This window comes from Macaca mulatta, chromosome 7 (assembly GCF_049350105.2).
Source record: "Macaca mulatta isolate MMU2019108-1 chromosome 7, T2T-MMU8v2.0, whole genome shotgun sequence".
In the NCBI taxonomy this organism is placed as follows: domain Eukaryota; kingdom Metazoa; phylum Chordata; class Mammalia; order Primates; family Cercopithecidae; genus Macaca; species Macaca mulatta.
Genome location: NC_133412.1, coordinates 36,945,233 through 36,969,522, shown reverse-complemented (window position 1 = coordinate 36,969,522; position 24,290 = coordinate 36,945,233). Strand labels below are relative to the sequence as shown.

General features: G+C 41.4%; 1 protein-coding gene and 1 long non-coding RNA gene across 5 annotated transcripts in view; one reads left to right on the top strand and one right to left on the bottom strand.

Moving 5' to 3' along the window:
• Nucleotides 1-6,701, top strand: part of GTF2A2 (general transcription factor IIA subunit 2) — an 18,164-nt gene extending 11,463 nt beyond the window's left edge. For 3 of the 4 annotated variants that reach the window (XM_015142347.3, XM_015142349.3, XM_015142348.3), the window contains 2 exons: nt 3,511-3,637; nt 6,405-6,688. In XM_015142347.3, coding sequence (XP_014997833.1) covers nt 3,511-3,637; nt 6,405-6,430 — 153 coding nt within the window. In that variant the 3' untranslated portion in view covers nt 6,431-6,688. Of the gene's footprint in view, nt 1-3,510; nt 3,638-6,404 lie in introns of all 4 variants that reach the window. The other variant, NM_001258054.1, reaches the window with a different exon arrangement.
• Nucleotides 6,008-24,290, bottom strand: LOC144329902 (uncharacterized). The gene is made up of 3 exons (XR_013395640.1): nt 24,241-24,290; nt 8,910-9,029; nt 6,008-6,146 (listed from the first exon to the last, which is right to left on the bottom strand). It is a non-coding gene; the product is annotated as an uncharacterized LOC144329902 (long non-coding RNA).

The following is a 24,290-nucleotide window of genomic DNA, read 5'->3' as shown; positions in this document are numbered from 1 at the left end:
TGGGATTACAGGTGTGAGCCACCACACCTGGCCAGTAATATACACACTCTTAAGATCATGGATTACACACACATTCAGAATGCTGGAAATGAACATTGAGTTTGGCATCTAGCTGTTTAGCTTTCCACAGGCTGAGACTGTAGCAAACTAGCAGATCTAATTTTCAGATATATTTTATAGCTTTACTATTTTGTGTCTTTTTCCCTTCATCATGGGTGATTTTCCATGTATTTATCACTCCACTGAAATTGCTGTTCCCAAGTTATTTTTGCTAAATCTAATGCATCATTTGTAATGCTATTGATTATTCTTTTTTAAAAACCCCTATTTCCCTTGAAACCATACTGTGTGAGCTTTTCTCCTATTCCCTGGCCTTTTACTCTCAGACTCCTTTGTAGTTCTGTCTCTGCTTATCATTTAATTGTTGGTATTTCTTAGGGTTATAGAGTGCCCCCACTATCCTTGGTCTCATCCAACCCTCTGGCTTTGGTTAAAGTGAATATCATGTTCTCATGCTTTCTGCTATACTCCAACTACTTATTGGACATCATGACTTAGATATACCTGAAATTCAACAAGTTCCAAATTTAACTTTACTCCCAAACCAGCTTTTTCTGTGAATGCATTGACATTCAAGCCAGAGACTTGGGAGTTACTGTGGATTTCTCTGTTCCCCAACCCCACCATATTTATAGATGTACATTCCTATCGGTCCTACCTTTTAAAGTCTCTCCATTTCTATTGATCCCTTTATTACTGTAGTAAAGCCACTTTCACCTCTCTGATTCACGCAGCTAACAGACATCAGCTTCATAGCTGGTCTTACTTCCTTTAGTCATACTCCTGTCTAATCCATTCTTTATGTCATTACCAAAACTGCAAATCTGATCAGACTCTTCTGCTTAAAATCTTTCACTGACCTCCCAGTACCATTAGGATGGGGCAAAGGTTTTCCAAGGTTCTCCTTTATCTTAGGACCTCCTGATGTGTTCTGTTTTCTGGAATTGACCACCCCATTCCAAGTGTTTGTCTTCCTTTCCATTATCCCTCCTCTCCATTGACTCTTATTCTTTAGTACTCAACTTAAACTTCACTTTTTGAGAGCAGCTGTCTGCCTTGTGTCCTCCATACCCTTGAGTGCCTTTGCTCTACTCACAGTACCCACTCACTTACTCTTTCATAGCACTGTTATACTATGTATTTACTTGTTTTAATGATCTCCCTGCTAAACTCAGCTCACCAGTGGCAGGGACCTGTGCTTACCATTGTATCCTCAGAGGCCAGCATAGTCTAGCACACAGTAATTATTCATTTATTACATTCATTCATTCATAGCCATCAGTTTCCTTAATCATTCTCACTTGATAGACTATTTAGATTGAATCCAGTTTTTGCTATTATAATAATATTGCAGGGAGCATTTTTGTGCTTGGTGGTTTGTTTCTGAGTTGAAGATTTTAGGCATTTTAAGTGTTGCGTACTAAATTTCCTGTGTGACTATATGTGTGCATGTGTATATCTCAGGTTTTAATTGTATTCTGCTAGTGTCCATGCATGACTTTCATCACATTCTTTTTAAAAATTTCCAGCTGGGCGTGGTGGCTCACACATTTAATCCCAGCACTTTGGGAGGCCAAGGTGGGCAGATCACCTGAGATCAGAAGTTTAAGACCAGCCTGGGCAACATGGCAAAACCCTGTCTCTACTAAAAATACAAAAATTAGTCTGACGTGGTGGCAGATGCCTGTAATCCCAGCTACTTGGGAGGCTGAGGCAGGAGAATCGCTTGAACCCGGGAGACAGAGGTTGCAGTGAGCCAGAATCACGCCACTGCACTCCAACCTGGGCAACAGACTGAGACTCCATCCCAAAAAATAAAAATAGGCTGGGCATTGTGGCTCACGCCTGTAATTCCAACACTTTGGGAGGCCAAGGTGGGCAGATTACCTAAGGTCAAGAGTTTGAGATCAGCCTGGACAACATGGTGAAGCCCCATCTACTAAAAATACAAGAAGTAGCCAGGTGTGGTGGCCTACGCCTGTAGTCCCAGCTACTCTGGAGGCTGAGACAGGAGAATCACTTGAACCCAGGAAGCAGAGGTTGCAGTGAGCTGAGATTGCACCCCTGCACTCCAGCCTGGGCCACAGAATGAAACTCCATCTCCAAAAAAAAAAAAAAGTAAAAATTTCCTTTTGATGCTCAAGTATATATTCCTATTTTAAAAAAACAAAAACAAAACATAATTAGAAGAATGTGTCGTGGGCATGGTGGCTCACACCTGTAATCCCAGCACTTTGGGAGGCCAAGGTGGGAGGATTGCTTGAGGCCAGAAGTTTGACTAGCCCGGCCAACATAGCAAGACCCTGTCTCTATTTTTAAAAAATATTAAAATAGGCTGGTACAGTGACTCACACCTATAATCTCGGCACTTTGGGAGGCCAAGGCGGGCAGATCATCTGAGGTCAGGAGTTTGAGACCAGCCTGGCCAGTGTGGTGAAACCCTGTCTCTACTAAAAATACAAAAGTTAGCTAGGTGTGGTGGCGTACATCTGCAATCCCAGCTACTCAGTAGGCTGAGGCAGGAGAATAGCTTGAACTTGGGAGGTGGAGGTTGCAGTGATCCAAGATCGCACCACTGCACTGCAACCTGGGCAACAGAGTAAGACTTGGTTTCAAAAAAAAAAAAAAAAATTACATAGGCCAGACGTGGTGGCTCACGCCTGTAATCCCAGCACTTTGGGAGGCTGAGGTGGGTGTATCACCTGAGGTCAGAGTTTGAGACCATCCTGGCCAACATGGTGAAAACCCGTCTCTACTAAAAATACAAAAATTAGCTAGGTGTGGTTTCGGGTGCCTGTAGTGCCAGCTACTCAGGAGGCTGAAGCAGGAGAATGTCTTGAACCCGGGCGGCGGAGGTTGCAGTAAGCCAAGATCACGCCACTGTACTCCAGCGTGGCAACAGAGCGAGATTCCGTCTCAAAAAAATTTTTAATATGTATGAATAAATTATAAGTTTCTCAGGACAATGAGTGTTGTAGACATAGTGACTAATACAGTAATGCATTTGAGGCAAGTCACAGGATTAAAATTTAGTGTTTCTAGGAAGTCCCTGCTTTTGTACATTTGGAGAATTAACATACATAATAAAATATGTAACTTTTAACAAATATTTCCATAATAATTTGAATGAACTTTCATAATTTAGCCACATGAGGGCAGTAGAAATCCAAATGCAAGTTTTTATTTTTTCTTTATATTTCAGGTAAGTAATTTGCAATGGAGACTGAAAATAGAGTGCCAACTAAAATATTTTTGAACTCTTCCCTTTGCAAATTTGTCTGGCTTTTTGTTTGTTTGTTTTAAGTAGCTGGGATTAAAGTTAAGGAAAATCTTAAGCATTAAACTTATTAACAATTATGTTCTTGGTAGCCAAGATCTCTTAAATTGCTTTGGAGAAAAATGTGAGGGGAAAAAACGTTTCATGGTATTTCTAAATGTTTTGTTTTAAAGGGCTCTCTAAATACGTACAGATTCTGCGATAATGTGTGGACTTTTGTATTGAATGATGTTGAATTCAGAGAGGTGACAGAACTTATTAAAGTGGATAAAGTGAAAATTGTAGCCTGTGATGGTAAAAGTAAGTGCTTGCCTTATTTCTGTAAAAGCAAATCTACTTGAAACCTTGTTTTTATGAGCCTTTATAAGATCTGCATCCATATGGAAAGCCTAAGGGGGAAAATGGCCTAGTGATCAATTCCCAGATACAGCCCAGGCTTCTATCTCAGCTAAATTCTGAATTATGTATCTCAAACAGGGCTCTTACTGACTTTAGGTGGATACATTTCAAATGACACATAGACTACTTACACAGATTGGATTTGTGTGGGGAAAAAAAAATAAGCAAATTAATAAGTATTTCTTCCCTATTTCCGTTACAAATTTTAAGTGTTTATCAGACTTTTCAGACACCTTTAAGAATTTTGACAATCCTGTGGTTTCTATGTTGCTGGATACCCGTAGATTTAAAGAGTTATTTTAAACAGGATTTTAATTAACCGTAATAACTTTGGAGTCATGATGGTAAATATTCATCTAATCTGTTAAATATGACATGTGCAAGTGAACTTTTCACACCAGACCTAGGAACTTCTTCAGGTCCTTAAATGTTTCAAAAGCTATACACCTCTAATTTCTGTTTCATGATTAGTTATTTCCTTTTTGCTAAGTATATTTTAAATATACTTTATAATCTGAACCATTTGTGTTTAAACCTCTAATTTCTGTTTCATGATTAGTTATTTCCTTTTTGCTAAGTATATTTTAAATATACTTCATAATCTGAACCATTTGTGTTTAAGAGCAGCTAGTCTAGAAAGTGAATAGAAAAGACTGCTGCTCTTTGAGAGGGAGTTTTGAAAAGCAAAAGATATGTAGAAAGTAATACCCTCCATTTCCCTGTTTGAGTTGGATTTGTTTTATGTATTTTGCACTTCCAAAGAAATGGCTAATCACTGAAGAAATGTAGAGAATACAAAAAAGCACGTAGAAGAAATTCTCTACAACACTACCTGATGGTGTTATAACTACCCTATTGAATATTATATAGCCTATTGTTCTTTTGCAAAAATGTATGTATATGTAGACATTTGTAAATATATTTTTCACTGAGTTTACTACCCTTAAGCCATTTTTTTTTCTTTTTTCTTTTTTTAAAGACAGAGTCTCGCTGTATTGCCCAGGCTGGTCTGAAACTCCTGGGCTCAGGCGACCTTCCCACCTCAGCCTCCCAAAGTGCTGGGATTACACACCTGAGCCCCTGCACTTAAGCCTGATTTTTAGTGGCTACATAAAAATTACACCTTCAGCCCTTTTTAAAGAAATAGTCTCTTCCAGATGCCACAAAGTCTCGGAACCTAGCAACGCTACTGTTCGTGACTTGTTATAGTTCAGAAGGTTACCTAGGAATAATCATTCTAAGAACTTTGGGCATAGTAACTTTTTATTATAGTCATCAGATACATCTTTGTCATTACAGCAAGGAACAGTGTTATATTTGGGTCTTTTTAAAAGTCCTGTGAAGGTGGTGCTGTATCCTGAATCATAACATTTCTATATTTGAAATTAGCCACATATGGCTAGCCAGTGGTTACTGTATTGGACAGAACCGATGTAGATTAGTAGTAGTGTCAGTTTCAGTCATTTGAACCATACCGGAGAACCAAAAAGTCAGTAAATAAAGCTTCTGAACAAAATAAATATTGATGTATAATATCAAAAGAATCCATGTAAAGGTATGTATTTTACTGATAGGAGCTCCCATCTGGTAGTCCTTAGTGTGTGTTGCTCTTTACTGTACAAGATTGTTTTCCAAAGTTCAGTGGATGAGGAGTAGCAGATCGGCCTTGTTTATTGCAGTAGTTTTTAAGGATTTTCTCTCGCTTCATAGTGTAGTAATTGATCTTCAGTGAGAAGATTGTTGACTCAAAGAAAGCTTAAATTGTATTCCATTGCCGGGCGCGGTGGCTCAAGCCTGTAATCCCAGCACTTTGGGAGGCCGAGACGGGCGGATCACGAGGTCAGGAGATCGAGACCATCCTGGCTAACACGGTGAAACCCCGTCTCTACTAAAAATACAAAAAATTAGCCGGGCGAGGTGGCGGGCGCCTGTCGTCCCAGCAACTCGGGAGGCTGAGGCAGGAGAATGGCGTGAACCCGGGAGGCGGAGCTTGCAGTGAGCTGAGATCCGGCTCCTGCACTCCAGCCTGGGCGACGGAGCAAGACTCCGTCTCAAAAAAAAAAAAAAAAAAAAATTGTATTCTATTTACTTTATATCTGCAGAAAAGAATGCAGTGTTAGAGGTTTGGGACAGTAGGCCAGGCGCGGTGGCTCACACCTGTAATCCCAGCACTTTGGGAGGCCAAGTCGGGCAGATCACTTGAGGCCAGGAGTTTGAGACCAGCCTGGCCAACATGGCGAAACTCCATCTCTACTAAAAATACAAAAATTAGCCAGGAGTGGTGGCGTCCGCCTGTAATCCCAGCTGCTCGGGAGGCTGAGGCAGGACAATTGCTTGAACCTGAGAGGTGGAGACTGCAGTGAGCTGAGATCACACCACTGCACTCCAGCCTGGGCAACACAGTGTGACTCTGTGTAAAAGAAAAAAAGTGTTATATAACAATTACATGAACCAAATGTAGTTCAACTTGGTTTTACTCTAGTATGAATATGAGGAGCTAAGCAACTTTATATCTGCTTAAAAGAAGTTCTCAAGATATTTCCATTGTCAGCTTCCCTCTTTAACCCTGCCCTCTGTTCTTCCCCACCCCTCAAGCCACCACCACTATTAGTCTTAAAATAGTTAATTTTAAAATTAAATTGAATTTACTTTCTCTTTTGTTTCCTAGATACTGGCTCCAATACTACAGAATGAATAGAAAAAATATGGCTTTTTTATGCCATCTTCTGTTACTCATTGCTTTTGAAGAGAAGCATAGAAGAGACTTTTTATTTATTCTAGAATTGCAGAAATGACTACACTGTGCTATACCAGAGAATTCCAGTAGAAACTTATAACTCTGTAGCCTCTTACATCACCTTTATTATACAGCATGAAAAAAAAGACTTTTTTTTAATGACAAAAGTTGTTGCCTTCCTAAGAACCTTCTTTAATAAACTCATTTTAAAACTCTGAGTAGTAACTGGTGATACTATTAAGGTAGCAATATGAAGATATTAGATAATGCATTTTCTCATTTCCTTTGCAAGGAAGATGATGCTCTTTCAGAATGCTTAATTTCAATAAAGTCATGTTAGTTTTGCAACTTTACCTGATGAAAGCATCAGCAGGGGCAAAACCAAATTCTGGATGGAATTTTATTAAGAAAATCCCTTGCTTTTTAAAATACAAAACCAAAGTTAATCATTGGTATAAAAAACCCAAGTACAACTTGATAAGGAAAAGTTAGACAATCGTAACAAAAACAAAACCAAACAACTTTCCTTCTTAGACCAGGTAACATGAGGAAGGGGGAAAAAAAACAACAAAATAGTCCCACCACCACATGACGGGTAAATTATTTCAACTCACCATATTGCTCCAAACTTCATACATTTTATCATGTACATGATACATTAGCCTTTATGTCAGTGGATTGTGCTTGCAGAAATACAGAAGTAGCATATTGACCCTAGGTGAGGAGTTTCTTACGTGGTTGACTGGATTGACCCAATTGGAGTACAAGATTTTTGCTGTTACCTGGATGCCCCTGCAGTTGTTAGTCAGCATGCCACTGTAGGCCTTGACTCTCATGTTAAAACTTTTTGGCTAGGTACTGGTGGCTCACACCTGTAAGTAATCCCAGTACTTTGGGCGGCCGAGGCTGGAGGATGAGACCAGCCTGATCAACATAGACTGTCTTTACAACGAAAATAAAATTGTTTCATCCTCCAGCTCATTCTATGCATGTATTTCCAGGTTCCCTTCCTGACCTCCACTACTACCCATTACATAGTCTGCTCCAGTTAAGCTTGAGAAAGAAACCAACGAGACCTATGATTTTTTAATGTTTGCTTCTGCTATTTCCTCCAGTTTTCATGCCTTTCCTGTCAGCATCAAAATCCTACCCATCCTCCAAAACTTAAACCCAGTTGTATCTTGAGTGTAATCCGTATTTCTTCCTTTCTGACCTCTTACAAATGAGTGATTTAAATACGTGAAAAGGCTGGGCACGGTGGCTCACGCCTGTAATCCCAGCACATTAGGGGGCCAAGGCAGGTGGATTGCTTGAGCTCAGCAGTTCAAAACCAGCCTGACCAATATGATGAGATCCCTCTCTACTAAAAATTACAAGAAAAAAAAAAAAAAAGCCAGGCATGATGGTGCGTGCCTGTGGTTCCAGCTACTTGGGAGGCTGAGGTGGGAGCATCAACACTTGAGCCAGGGAGACGAATGTTGCAGTGAGCCAAGATCATGCCACTGCCCTTCAGCCTGGGTGACAGTGAGACTCTGTCTCAAAAATTCATGAAAAAACAATAAAGGACAGAATATAAACCTTTTTGAGAACAGAGACAGTAATACATGCTTCTCCCAGAGGAGGGCAGGATAATCATTCAGATACGTTTATTTTGTATTACAGCTAACCTTTGAATAGTATTCTCACAAATGCTTACTAAACCCAAATATGCCAGGCACACAGACTAGAAAACTGCTATTGGAGTAGAATATGGAGTTCAATCCAGACTTTTCCCTTTTTTTTTTTTTTTTTTTTTTTTGAGATGGAGTCTCATTCTGTCACCTGGGCTGGAGTGCAGTGGCACGATGTTGGCTCACTGCAACCTCCACCTCCTAGGTTCAAGAGATTCTCCTGTCTCAGCCTCTTGAGTAGCTGGGATTACAGCCACATGCCGCCATGCCTGACTAATTTATTTTAGTAGAGACGGGGTTTCACCATGTTGCCCAGGCTGGTCTAGAACTGAGCTCAGGTAATCCACCCACCTCGGCCTCCCAAAGTGCTGGGATTACAGGCATAAGCCACCGCACCCAGCCCAGACTTTAAACATAGCTCTGTATTACGAAGTGCTCTGTATCTAGAGCTTTGCTCAGCATTATTTAGTGGGAGACCATCTCTGTGATGGGACAGGTATTTGTTTCAGGCTGACCGAAGTTGAGTCAGTTATAATGTTACAGTACTCATTTAGGTAACCTGTATGGAATACACCTAGGATTTTTACATTTCATCCATTGAAACCAGTTTTCATATTTAGCGTAGACATCATACATAAATACACTTCCACTTTTGCCTGGGCAGAGGAGCAGAAGTCAAAGCCTGGCATTTCCTCCTGTCACTTCTAATTATTGCTTACACATCACATGACTGACACGTGCACTGTGGTGTGTCTTCCAATCTTACCATAGTGTTACTCAAACCACTGGAATTAAAAGGGTCACAGCAAGTGCATGTATCAGGTTGTCCCAGCTGGCCACAGGTTTCAGTGATAGAATCTTAGTTGCCTGTTGATTCCTCAAAGATCTAGAACCAGAAATACCATTTGACCCAGCAATCCCATTACTGGGTATATACCCAAAGGAATATAAATCATTTTAGTACACATACATGCACGTATGTTCATCACTGCAGCACTATTCACAATAGCAAAGACATGGAATCAACCCAAATGCCCATCAGTGATAGACTGGATAAAGAAAATGTGGTATATACACACCATGGAATACCATGCAACCATAAAAAGGAACTGTCCTTTGAAGGGACATGGATGGACCTGGAAGCCATTATCCTCAGCAAGCTAACGCAAAGAAAACCAAACACCACATGTTCTCTCACTTGTGGGAGCTGAACAATGAATACAGGGAGGGGAACAACACACACTGGGGCATGTCGGGGGGTGGCATAGCAGGAGGGAGCATATTAGGAAAAATAGCTAATGCATGCTGGGCTGAATTCCTAGGTGGTGGGTTGATAGGTATGGCAAACCACCATGGCATACGTTTACCTATGTAACAAACCTATACATCCTGCACATGTACCGCAAAATTTAAAAAAGGAATCTTAGTTGTCTATTAATGTGGAAGAGGAAGAAATCCATTAATTCACTTATTTCAAGATTACGAGTGAAAAGAAAGCTGAGCTTTTTCTGATAGTGTAGTCAGTCCTCTAGGTTCACAGCTATTTGCTATTTTAACACCCAAAGAGTGAACAAAGAATAGCCTCTTCCTTGGGCTTCATGCCAGACTGATGACTGATTGGCTTATTATGATTCACATTTACATGGGGAGAAAGAAAGTGTTTCCTCTCGGTAGATGATCCGTCACTCACAACACACTGATTTGTTGCCTTCAGTTTTGACTGGATCACAAATTTATACTAATTGTAAAATTCTGAACATTTTAAAGGTACATATGTTTAAAATGATATATCTGGATCAACTGGGGAAGCAATTTGTAACATTATTTATGAAATTTGGATTCAAGTGGAAAATACAGTTGATTTGTTAGTATGAGAGCAGATTACAGGAGGCCTTGAAAGCTGGGCAAGGAAATTATCAAAAGGCCTTTCGAGGTCTTTGAGGATGGGAGATACATGAAACAAAGCTGAAACATGCAGGAAAGATAGGAGTATCCAGGCAGAAGTTAAAATCAGACTGGTTTAGGGATGTAATTATGGGAATGAGAAAGCCCAGATCAGGGAAATTCAAATTCCAATGAAAACTGGAGCCTGGAGTTCAGGTTAACATACATATGAACATTTGTCAGAATTTACTGGCCAAGATGCTAACCCATGATCAGAGATCAGAACCTTTCAAAGCTGAATGGAACCTCAAAGATGATCCAGTGACTTCAACCTCCTCTTTCAGCACACAAGAAAATTAAGACCCAGACACGGATTCACCTTTCCAGGACCAAAAGTCCAATCAGGAGGAAAACTGAGTATAAAACCGCCCAAATTATAAAACTAGACTACATGAAAATAAAAGCTGTCATTTATAGCAGTTAGTTATTTAAGCACCTTTAAATAAGTCCCTGCTAGCCGAGCGCAGTGGCTCACTCCTGTAATACCAGCACTTTGGGAGGCTGAGGCGGGTGGATCCCGAGGTCAGGAGTTCGAGACCAGCCTGACCAACATGGTGAAACCCCATCTCTACTAAAAATACAAAAATTAACTGGGCGTGGTGGCATGCACCTGTAATCCCAGCTACTCAGGAGGCTGAGGCAAGAGAATGGCTTGAACCCACGAGGCGGAGGTTGCAGGGAACTGAGATCGCGCCACTGTACTCCAGCCTGGGTGACAGAGCAAGACTCCATCTCAAAAAGTAATAAAATAAATAAGTTCCTGCTACTACTCATCTACATGCACACTATATGCAGTTAAATGAGAACACAAAAGATTAAAAAATCAATGCTTACTACTAAAATTTTTAATGAAATGGCATTTAGCACTTCAAAAATAATTAGGCAGAAAGATGGATTTCAGTAATACAAAATGGACCATGCATTGATAGTTGTTGAAGCTCAGTTAATAGGTAAATGAAATTCATTATACCCATATTGTTATTTGAATATATGTTTAAAATTTTCAGCCGGGCACAGTAGCTCATGTCTGTAATCTCAGCACTTTGGGAGGCCAAGGCGGGTGGATCACTTGAGGTCAGGAGCTCAAGACCAGCCTGGCCAACATGGAGAAACCCTGTCTCTACTAAAAATATGAAAATTGGCTGGATGGGCACCTATAATCCCAGCTACTCAGGAGGCTGACGCACAAAAATCCCTTGAACCCAAGAGGCAGAGGTTCCAGTGAGCCAAGATGGCACCACTGCACTTCAGCCTGGGTGACAGAGCAAGACTCCCATCTCAAAAAAAAATAAAATTCAAAGGTTTTTTTTTTTTTTTTTGAGACAGGAATTTCACTCTGTCGCCCAGGCTGGAGTGCAATGGTACAATCTCAGCTCACTGCAACCTCTGCCTCCCAGGTTCAAGCAATTCTCCTGCCTCAGCCTCCCAAGTAGCTGGGATTACAGGCAAGCGCCACCACACCCAGCTAATTTTGTTATTTTTAGCAGAGACGGGGTTTCACCATGTTGGTCAGGCTGGTCTTGAACCCCTGACCTCAGATGATCCGCCTGCCTCGGCCCCCCAAAGTGCTGGGATTAAAGGCGTGAGCCGCCATGCCCGGTCAATTCTGAGATTTTTTTAAATCAATTCCCACAATGTGCAGCACTTAGCCTAAAATATTATATTTGAGGCTTGTTTTCTTTGTCCATGTTGTCTTAACTATCATGGCATGTAGGTCCTGTACATGCCATCATAGTAGGACAACATGGATAGTAAAGTCTCGTAACAGTTTCAGCTGCTCTGGATGATTACTTGCCCTCTCCTTACAGAGCCTCCAGAATTAATTTGTAGCTTTTGTTTTGTCAATCTATCCTAAAATGTTCTCTAATTTGATGAATATTCATCCATCTATTTTTTGCATGCTGTAGTAAGAATGGGATCTTATTTTTCTAGTACATAGGGAGGCAGAATCTGCAAGAGGTTTAGGGCAAAGCATTTTACCTAATAAGAGGTACAGGAACTTGGCAACACGCAGTAAAGTATTTAGTGGGAATGAGCTCAAAAGAGCATTGTGTAGAAATATGGTCAACGGAATTTTCTGTTGAATATCCCAACTCTTATTATCTAATTCCGTGAACTTCCTGAAATTCTATTCCAAGAGAAATAGGCTTCAAAACTGGTTCTTTCGCCTGGAGGCAGAGATGTGAAGGTGTTCTTTCTACTTCTGGAGACGTATGGGTCACACTGATTCCTCGGCCAAGTTAAGGGATGGACACAGAAGCTTTGTGCATTTCTCTTTCCTGCTTCTACTCCCTCTAGTCCCTGATATGAATACTCTATCTGCAGACTTCCGCATTTAGTCATGCCAGAGTAAGAAGGATGAGACTTAACTTCTATAAACAACTAGAAAAGTAGATTAAGTATATGAAACGAATGTTTTCCATATATTGGACCACAGGCAGCTGTGACAGGACTGTAATCCCTGAGAAAGGAAAAAAATTGGATGAACCCTGTAATCATCCCAGCTCTCTTCATGGAGGCAATATCCAAGCTGCAGGCACAGGGAAAGGAAACCCAAACAGAAGCTGGCAGCCTCGCAGAGTTGAGGGAAGGTGAGATAGTTGAAGCTGCAAGCAGATTTCTAGAAAGGAGACCACTGTGGAGGGGAAAAAATACATCCAGGAATCTATACCGTAGTCCCCTCGAGTCCTTACTGAGTGCCTGGCTGCATAGAAGCAGTGACACTCCACTAGGCCAAGCTAAGAGTGGGGAGTTGGAAACAGCAATTCCCGAAGCTCACACTGGGGCATGACAGAGGGAAGAGTCCTCTGTAATCTCCCAAGACATTAGAGACCCCAGTGGGGTCATGCCTTGGTAGCAGGCATCAATATCCCTTGAATGAAGGCTGCTTAACTTAAATTCACCCTAGCAAAGCTGAAAACAGACTCAAGGGGATCACACTGTTCCACAAATAGTTGCCAAAATGAAGCCCAACACAAGTAAACAAAGTCCAGATCCTCAATAACTTAAGAGTTGCAATGTCCTGCATCTAACAGAAAAATTACTAGACATGCTAAGCAGCAGGAAAATGTGACCATAATGAGGACAAAAAATAGTGAACAGGAACAGACACAGAAATGACAGGGGTGATAGAGCTAGCAGACAAGGATGTTAAAACAGATGTTTTTATATTAATACAAGTACTTAATGAGAAAAATGAAATTTTTTAAAAAGCAGAACTTCTAGAGATGAAAGATACAATATATGAAAAGAAAATTTAACTGAATAGCAGACTAGATAATAAACAAGATCAGTGAAATTGAAAAAAACAAATTTTATCTAAAATGCAGCACAAAGAGAATATAACTACAGAAAAAAAGGAACCAAACCTCAGAGATTTTTGGAATAATATCGAGTGGCTATATACGGAAGGGAGAGCAGAAAAATGAAATTGAGGAGACCATGGCCACGTTTTTCCAAATTTGATAAAAACTACAAACCAACAACGAATATGCTTAATTCCAAGCAGGATAACCATAGTACATCAAAATCTAATTGCTGAAAAACAGTGATAAAGAGAAAATTTAAAAGCAGTCAGATGTAAGAGACACTTTATACCTACAAAAACAAACATAGTGATTTCCAAAGACTACTTGTTAACAGCTATGCAGCTAGAAGACAATGAAATAAAACCTTAAGAATACTGAGGGTCACCTCACATCCACAAGGATGGCTACTAGCAGGGAAAAAAAATAACAAGTGTTAATAAGAATATAGACATATTGGAATTCTTGTACAGTATTGGTGAGAAAACTCGCACAACTAAGGAAAACAGTATGATGGTCCCCAAAAAATTAAAATAGAATTACCAGCCAGGCATGTCAGGTCACACTTGTAATTCCAGCACTTTGGGAGGCTGAGGCGGGAGGATTGCTTGAGGCCACTAGTTAGAGACCAGCCTGGGCAACATAGAGACTCCTGTCTGTACCAAAAAAATTAGCCAGGTGTGGTGACATGCACCTGCAGTCCCAGCTACTTGGGTGGCCAAGGCAGGATTGCCTGAGCCCAGGAGTTGCCTGAGCCCAGGAGTTCGAGGCTATAGTGAGCTATACCTGTGCCACTGCACTCCAGCCTGGGCAATGGGGCAAGACTCCATCTCAAAAAAAAAAAAAAAAATATATATATATATATATATATATATATATATATATTTACCAAATTATCCAGCAATTCCACTTTTGGGTACATACATAAAAGAACTGAAAGCACTGGCCAGGTGCAATGGCTCATGCCTGTAATTCCAACACTTTGGAAGGCCGAGACAGGAGGATCCCTTGAGCCCAAGAGTTCAAGACCAGCCTGGGCAACATGGCAAAACCCTATCTCTATTAAAAAATAATAATCATATAAAAAATTAGCTGAGCATGGTGGCAGGCACCTGTAGTCCTAGCTACTCGGGAAGGTGAGGTGGGAAGATCATCCGAACTCTGGAGGTCAAGGCTGCAGAAAGCCATGATGGCACCAGTGCACTCCAGCCTGGATGACAGACTAAAAATACTATCTTTAAAAACAAACAAACAACAACAACAACAAAAATTAGAAATGATCAAGCTTAGAGAGTAAGGCATGTCAAAAGCTAGGCCTCTTGTGTCAAAGTCAGCAAAGTCATAAACACAATGGAAAAAATCTTGAAGAAAAGTAAAAGTGCTACTTCTTACTCCATTTGCAGAATCCCCCCCACCCCCCAACAAAAAAATATGCTACTTCAGTGAATGTATGAGTAAGAAAGTGAAATAGCCTTTTTGCCGATATGGAGAAAGTTTGAAGGCTCTGGACAGATCAAACCAGCCACAACATTCCCTTAAACCAAAGCGTAATCCAATCAGCCACAACATTCCCTTAAACCAAAGCCTAATCCAGGCAAGGTCCTAACGTTCTTCAATTCTTCGAAGGCTGAGAGAGGTGAGGAAGCTGCAGAAGAAAAGTCTGCAGCTAGGAGAGATTGATTTGTGAGATTTAAGGAAAGATGCCATCTTCAGAACATAAAAATGCAAGATGGAGCAGTAAGTGTTGAGGTAGAAGCTCCAACGAGTTGTCCAGAAGATCCAGCTAAGATCATTGGTGGAGATGGCTATACTCAACCACAGATTTTCCTTGTAGACCAAACATCCTTCCATTGGAGGATGCCTTCTAGGACTTCTGTAACTACAGAGGACAAGTCCATGCCTGGCTTCAAAGCACAGGCTGACTAGGGGCTAATGCAGCTAGTGACTTTAAGTTGAAGCCAGTGTTCATTGACCACACTGAAAATCCTAGGACCCTTAAGAATGCAGCCTGGATGACAGCACATCTGTTCACAGCATGGATAACTAAATATTTTAAGCCCACTGTTGAGAATTACTACTCAGGAAAAAAAAAAAAAAAGATTTTTAAAAATATGACTGCTTGTTGATAATATACCTAGTCACTCGAGCTCTGATAGAAATGTACAAGGAGATTCATGTTGTTTTCATGGCTGCTAAGACAACATCCATTCTGCAGCCCATGTGTCAAGGAGTAATTTGTACTTTCAAGTCTTATTATTTAAGAAAAACATTCCATAAGGCTGTAACTGTCATAGTGATTCCTCTGATGAATCTGAGCAAAGTCCACTGAAAAATCTGGGTCAGGCACAGTGGCTCACACATGTAATCCCAGCACTTTGGGAGGTCAAGGCAGGTGGATCACCTGAGCTGAAGAGTTGGAGACCAGCCTGACCAACATGGTGAAACCCCGTCTCTACTAAAATACAAAAAAGTAGCCGGGCATGGTGGTTCATGCCTGTAATCCCAGCTACTTGGTAGGCTAAGTCAGGAAAATTGCTTGAACCCAAGAGGCAGAGGTTGCAGTGAGCCAAGATCACGTCATTACACTCCAGCCTGGGTGACAGAGCAAGACTCTGTCTCAAAAAAAAAAAAAAGGAAAAAGAAAAACCTTCTGGAGGCTGGTCGCAGTGGCTCATGCCTGCAATCCCAGCACTTTGGGAGACCGAGACAGGTGGATCGCCTGAGGTCTGGAGTTCTAGACCAGCCTGGCCAGTATGGTGAAACCTCATCTCTACTGAAAATACAAAAATTAGCCAGGCATAGTGGTGTGTGTCTATAGTCCCAGCTACTCGGGAGGCTGAAACAGGAGAATTGCTTGAGCCCAGGAGGCAGAGGTTACAGTGACCCGAGATCGTACCACTGCCCTCCAGCCTGGGTGACAGGGAATCCGTCTCAGAAAAATTAAAAAAGAAAGAAAAAAAAAAAAAAAGAAAAACCTTCTGGAAAGGATTCACTATTTTAAACGCCTTTCAGAACATTTGTGATGCATGGTGCGGAGGCCAAAATATCAACATTAACAGGAGTTTGGAGGAAGTTGATTCCAATTCTCATAGATGACTTTTTGGGGTTCAAGACTTCAGTGTAGGCCAGGCGCATGACTCACACCTGTAATCCCAGCACTTTCGGAGGCCGAAGCAGGTGGATCGCCTGAGGTCAGTAGTTCAAGACCAGCCTGACCAATATGGTGAAACCCCATCTCTACTGAAAATACAAAAATTAGCAGGGCATGGTGGCGTGCACCCGTAGTACCAGCTACTCGGGAGGCTGAGACAGAATTGGTTGAACCCGGGAGGTGGAGGTTACAGTGGGCCAAGATCACACCACTGCACTCCAGCCTGGGTGACAGAATGAGACTCCATCTCAAAAAAAAAAAAAAAAAAAACTTCAGTGGAGGAAGTAACTGCAGATGTGGTAGAAATAGCAAGAGAACTAGAATTTTATCTCATGATAAATTGGAACAAATGAAGAGTTGCTTCTTACAGATGAACAAAGAAAGCGGTTTCTTGGCCAGGCATGGTGGCTCATGCCTGTAATACCAGCAGTTTGGGAGGCCAAGGCAGGTGGATCACTTGAGTTTAGGAGTTCGAGACCAGACTGGCCAACATGGCGAAACCCCATCTCTACTAAAAATACAAAAATTAGTCAGGTGTGGTGGCGTGCACCTGTAATTCCAGCTACTCACGAGCCTGAGGTAGAAGAATCACCTGAATGCAGGAGGCCGAGGTTACAGTGAGCCAAGATCATGCCACTGCCCTCCAGCTTGGGCGACAAATCAAGACTTTGCCTCAAAAAAAGAGAGAAAGAAAGAGTTTCTTGAGATGAAATCCACTCATGGCGAAGATGCTATGAACATTTGTTGAAATGACAACAAAGGATTTAGAATATTACATAAACTTAGTTGATAAAGTAGCACTAGGGTATGATAGAATTGACTCTAATTTTGGAACTTCTCCTTGAGTAAAATGTTATCAAATAGCATGGCATGCTATAGAGAAATCTTTCATGAAAGGAAGAGTCAATCAATGTGGCAAACTTCATTGCCGTCTTATTTTTTTTAATTGCCACAGCGATCTACCTTCAGAAACCACCACTCTTGACCAGTCAGCAGCCATCAACATTGAGACAAGATCTACATCAGCAAAAGGATTATGACTCACTGAAGGATCAGATTATTAAGAATTTTTTAGCAATAAAGTATTTTTTTTGCACTGGTTGCCCAATAGTGTTTTTAAAATAATGTATGTACATTGTGTTTTTAGACATAATGCCATTGCACAGATACAGTGTAAACATAACTTTGATGTACACTGGGAAATCCAAAAATTTGTCTGACTTGCTGTATTGCAAAATTTGCTTTACTCATTGGCCTGGAATCAAATTCACAATAACTCTGAGATATGCCTATATACATATGTTTACTACAAAACATGTTCAAGAAGGTCCATAGGAGTACAACTTATAATGGACGAAAGTTGGAAACAACCCAAATATCCATCAATAGAATGGATCAACTATGGTATATTCATACAATGGAATATTACACAGCAGTGAGAATCACTGAACTGCTACAAACAACATAGATGAATCTTGTCAACATATTGAGTTTCCCCAATCACTGAACTGCTACATACAACATAGACGAATCTTATAAATATAATGTCGAGTTTAAGGAGCCATAAACAAAAGAGAACAGAGTACTTATATAAAATTCAAAACCAGGCAAAATAATCTGGGATGTTAGAAGTGAGAACAATGGTTATTTTTGGAAAGTCATTGGAAAGGAATGTAAGAGATACTCTAGGTAGCTGGGAATGTTCTCTTTCTTGACCGGGGTTCTAGTTACACAGGTGTGCTCACTTTGTAAAAATTCTTGAGTTAGATATTTGGAATTTTTGTATTTTTGCACATGGATATTATACCTCAGATGTTAGTTGAAAAAAAGAGGCTGGATATGGTGGTTCACACCTGTAATCCCAGCACTTGGGGAGGCTGAGGCAGGAGGATTGCTTGAGGCCAGGAGTTCAAGACTAGCCTGGGCAACATGGCAAAACCCCATCTCCACAAACAATTTTTAAAATTAGCAAGGCATCATAGTGCATGTCAGTAGTCCTACCTACTTGACAGGCTGAGGTGGGAGGATCACTTGAGCCCAGGAGATTGAGGCTGCAGTGAGCCCTGATCATGCCACTGTACTCCAGTCTAGGCGACACATGAGAGAATCCCACAAATCCCACAACATCCACCCATCTACTACAGCTGAGTCCATCCACGCTGCCTTCACTCCTGTTACTGTGGGTGAACTGTTCACACATCCATCAAAGACCAAGCCTTCCTTCTTGTGCCCTTAAATAATCATCCCTCTTTTCTTTCCCAAGATGTCATTCTGGCAAGCCTCCCAACTCGTTCCTACATCTTTTCCTCTTGACTAGATCTTTCCCATCAATATACAAATGGGTTATCACTTCATACATTTTCAAGATAACCTTCTCTTAACCAGTTACTGTACTTTTTCCCTGCTTCTCTTGGCTTAAAGTAAAACCCCTCAAAAGATTTATCTATACTTGCTGAATCCACTTTTTTTTTTTTTTTTTTTGAGATGGAGTCTCGCTCTGTCGCCCAGGCTGGAATGCATTGGTCGGATCTCAGCTCACTACAAGCTCCGCCTCCCAGGTTTATGCCATTCTCCTGCCTCAGCCTCCCAAGTAGCTGGGACTACAGGCGCCCGCCACCTCGCCCGGCTAATTTTTTGTATTTCTTAGTAGAGACGGGGTTTCACCGTGTTAGCCTCCACTTTTGTTCCAACATTCTCCCTAAACCACCTCCAATCAAGTGCTCACCTCCACACTCCACAAAAACTGACCTTATCAAGGTCACCTCCACGCTGTTAAATCCAATCGTGACTTCTTCATCCTCATCATATGCGAGTCTCAGCAGCTTTTGGTGTAATCATCAGCTCTCTCTTTCCTGAAACACGTTTTCCTGATGACTTCCAGAACCTCACACTCACCCCACTTTCCTTCTGCCACACTAGTTGCTTCTTTCCTACTCTCTTTTGCTGGTTTCTCCTTGTCTCCCTGCCCTCTGCATTTTGGAACCTGGAACTCATTTAGTAGCCTCTATTCCATTTTCTCTCTTTTAAGGCTCTTATCCATTTCATGACTTTACACAATCTATAAGCTGTTAAACACCAGGTAAGTATCTCTGATTCAGATCTCTCTCCCGAATTCAGACTTCTATATACATTCATCCCTTCAACATCTCTACTTGGATATCTAACAGCCATCTGCAGTTGTGTATGTTCACAAAGTCCTGAAAAGTAAAGTTCTGAAGGAAGGCCAGGCATGGTGACTCATGCCTGTAATGCCTGAAAAACCAGACTTTCACAGGCTTCCCGTCTTAGTGGCAACACCATCCTTCTAACAAGATAAAACCCTTGCAGTGATGTACTCCTTTATTTCTCTCAAACTCAATCTGTCAGCAACTCCTCACACTGAACCTTCAAAATACTTTCAGGCTGGATGTGATGGCTCATGTCTGTAATCCCACCACTTCAGTAGGCTGAGATGCGGGGATTGCTTGAGTCCAGGAGTTCAAGGCAACATGGTGAAACCCCATCTTTACAAAACATACCAAAGTTAGCCGGGCATGGTGGCACACACCTGTAGTCCCAGCCACTTGGGGGGATTAGGTAGGAGGATCACTTGAGCCCAGGAGGTCGAGGCTGTGGTGACCTGAGATCATGCCACTGCACTCCAACCTGTATTTAAAAAAAAAAAAATTCCAGAATCTGGCCACTGTCACCACTTCTACTACTACTGCTTTGGTCCAAGCCACTATTGCATAGTGCCTGGATTATTGCTATAGTTTCCTAACTGGCCTCCCTGCTCTACCCTCGCCCCTAAGCCAGTCTGTTCTCAATGCAGCAGGCTAGAGTCATCCCATTAAAATGTGAGATCTCTGCTCAGAACCCCCCACAATGGCCTATTTCACTCAAAGGAGAAAAACTCCAACAACAGCTTACAAAAGCCTCTCTGGCGTCTTCTGTATGCCCCTCTTAACTCCTGTTCTTCTCCTCCTTTAATCCACTTACAACAGCTTCCTTGCTGTTCCTGAAACATGGCAGGTGGATTCCTGCTTCAGGGCCTTGCAAGTCTTTCCTCTTGGCTTAGAATGTGCTCTTCCCCCTTAATCCTCATGGATCATTCCTTCATCTCCTTACATGTTTTTATTTTTCCTTGAGATGGGGTCTTGCTCTGTCACCTAGGCTGAAGTATAGTGAGTGGTATAATCATTGCTCACTCCATCCTCGACTCCTGGGCCCAAGTAATCCTCCTGCCTCAGTCTACCAAGTAGCTGGAACTACAGGTGTGCACCACCACACCAGGCTAATATTTCTATGTTTTGTGGAGATAGGGTTTTGCCATGTTGCCTAGGCTGGTCTCGAACACCTGGGCACAAGCAATCCTTCCTCCCTGGCTTCCTGAAGTGCTGGGATTACAGGCATGAGCCACCATGCCTGACATTCCTTCAGATGTTTACTTGAACATCACCTTTTCATTACATATCTATATTATATATATAATATACTATATATTTTATATATTGTAATATATAATATATACACATTATATATAACATAATATACAATATATGATATATAACATATTATATATATGATATATTATATATGATATATTGTATATGTCATATACAATATATAATTATATATTATATAGTATATATAGTATATATACTATATATTACATATATACACACACACATTTCCTGTCCATCCGTGTGTGTGTGCGTGTGTTGTTTTTGAGACAAGGTCTCACCCTGTCGCTCAAGCTGGAATGCAGTGGCGCAATGATCACAGTTCACTACAGCCTCTAACTCCACAGCTCAAGCTTTCCTCCTGCCTCAGCCTTCCAAAGTGCTGGGATTACAGACATGAGCTTCCACACCCAGCCCAGACCACCCTATTTGAAATTTTAAGTATCTTCCCTTTCTACTCCATCATCCTCACAAGTTCTCCATCATTTCCTTTGACCTCTATCATTTGCTTCCTTATAATAATAATAGTTTCCCACTAGTATGCACACAAGTGTTGGAATTTTTGTCTGTGTTTTGACTGATGTATCCCCAGTGCCAAGAACAATTCCTGGTAAACAGTAAGAGCCCAATAGTTCTGGAATGAAGAAGTTATCTCATTGGTTGCCAGTACATTCAAGCTTTGTAAACGCAGGAACCATATCTTATTCATCTTTGTAATAAAAGACTAAATGGACCGGGTGCAGTGGGTCACACCTGTAATCCCAGCACTTTGGGAAGCCAAGGAAGGTGGATCGCCTGAGGTCAGGAATTCGAGACCAGCCTGGCCAACATGGTGAAACCCTGTCTCTACTAAAAATACAAAAATTAGCCAGGCATGGTGGCGGGCACCTGTAATCCCAGCTACTTGGGAGGCTGAGACAAGAGAATCACTTGAACCCCAGAGTTGGAGGCTGCAGTGAGTCAAGACCATGCCATTGTACTCCAGCCTGGGCAAGAAGAGCAAAACTCCATCTCAAAGAAAAAAAAAACTAAATGAAAGCAGTAAGATCAGATTCCTGGGGAGAGGTGCAGTGGCACCTGCCTGTAATCCCAGCTACTCAGGAGGCTGAGGAAAGAGGATTGCTTGAGCCCAGGAGTTCGAAACCAGGCTAGGCAACATAGTGAGATCTCATCTTTAAAAAGTAAGAAGAATTAAAAAAAAAAAAAAAAAAAAAGGAAAAGAAAAGAAAAAAGAAAAACAGATCTTTGGGTAAGGTAAGGTGCTTAAAGCAGACTAGCAGGCAAGGTATTTAATTATTCTTTTTTTTTTTTTTTTTAACTCCTCTTAGTATCATTCCCAATATTCCTTTTTTTTTTTTTTTTTTTTTTAAGAGTCAGAATCTTGCTGTCATGCCCAGTTTGGAGTGCAGTAGCACAATCGTGGCTCACTGCATCCTCAAACTCCTGCACTCAAATAATCCTCCCACCTCAGCCTCGATCACCACTGCTGGCAACAGACCTCTCAGTGCACATCCACCATGTATATAACTAGTCATCAGTCATCTCCGTGGTGGGGCTGGGAGCAAAGCAAATAGGACTCTATTACAATGCAGGCAAGTTGGTAGTGACAATGCCCATTACCTAAGAAGTACAACCTAACCAAAAACAAGTAACTTTTTTTTTTTTTTTTTGAGACTCAGTGTCGCTATATTGCCCAGGCTGGAGTGCAGTGGTACGATCTCAGCTCACTGCAACCTCTGCCTCCTGGGTTCAAGCAATTCTCCTGCCTCAGCCTTCCAAGTAGCTGGGATTACAGGCACCCGCCACCATGCCTGGCTAATTTTTGTATTTTTAGTAGAGATGGGGTTTCACCACATTGGCCAGGCTAATCTTGAACTCCTGACCTCAAGTCATCTCCCTACCTTGGCCCCCCAAAGTGCTGGGATTACAGGCATGAGCCACCACACCTGGCCAAAAGTAACTAACTTATAAATTAAAAACTCACTGTGTCAGACACAGTGATAACTCTCAGAGTTACTGGGTTTGCACAGAGAAAGTTGATCATGAGAGAAAACTTGATGAATTAAATGACAACAATCAGAAAGGGCTGGGTGCAGTGGCTCACGCCTGTAATCCCAGCACTTTGGGAGGCCGAGGCAGGTGGATCACTTGAGGTCAGGAGTTCAAGACCAGCCTGACCAACATGGCGAAACCCTGTTTCTACTAAAAAAGTATAAAAAAATTAGCCGGGCATGATGGCACACGCCTGTAATCCCAGCTACTCGGGAGGCTGAGACAGGAGAATCGCTTGGACCTGGGAGGCAGAAGTTGCAATGAGCTGAAATCACGCCATTAGTTGCATTCCAGCCTGGGTGGAAAAAAAAAAAAATCAGAAAGGAAGAAACATATTAATGATATCATGACATATTAATGGGAACATCCTTCAGATTATACAAATTAACTTGCATATAAATCTCTTTTCCAAGGTATATTATATGCAGGAGATGAGCTGTACTATATTCAAAGGGCACTGCCTATGTTTTTATAGCATCCCCTGCCCATCACAGAAGAGTATAACTTAGCCAACAACTATCTCTGGAGCTTCAGAAAGGAAACTGTTTCGCTAGGTAACACGTGGGAGGTAGCGTGCTGTATGTGTGTATACATATACACACATATACTTATGTATATGTATTTACACATACCTTATTGTCTCCCCACAAGGAAATGTGTAATCTGCAAAATCGCAAATAGTGATCCTCCCATTCACATTATGAAATAAGAGTTTTGATTCAAGAGGGGGCCAGGCGTGGTGGCTCACACCTGTAATCCCAGCACTTTGGGAGGCTGGGGCAGGTGGATCACTTGAGGCCAGGAGTTCGAGACCAATCTGGCCAACATGGTGAAACCCCATCTTTACTAAAAATACACAAAAATTAGCTGGGTATGGTGGCTCACATCTGTAATCCCAGCTACTTTCAAGGCTGGGGTGGGAGAATCACTTGAACCCAGGAGGCGGAGGCTTCAGTGAGCCGAGATCATGCCACTGCACTCCAGCCTGGGCAACAGAGTGAGAATCTGTCTCAAAAAAAAAAAAAAAAAACAAAACAAAAACCAGTTTTGACTCAATAGGCCTAAACATGGAATAACAAGACATCCTGGCTTAGCCAAATAGTCCTAGTTTATTTTTATTTCTCAATATAATTATTAATAGTGCAGACTCTCCCCCTACAAAAACATGTTCCACTTTGAATAATAAATTACACATTACCTTACCTGAATGGCTATTGTCTCCTTTATGGAACATTAGTTAAGCTTTGGCTGTG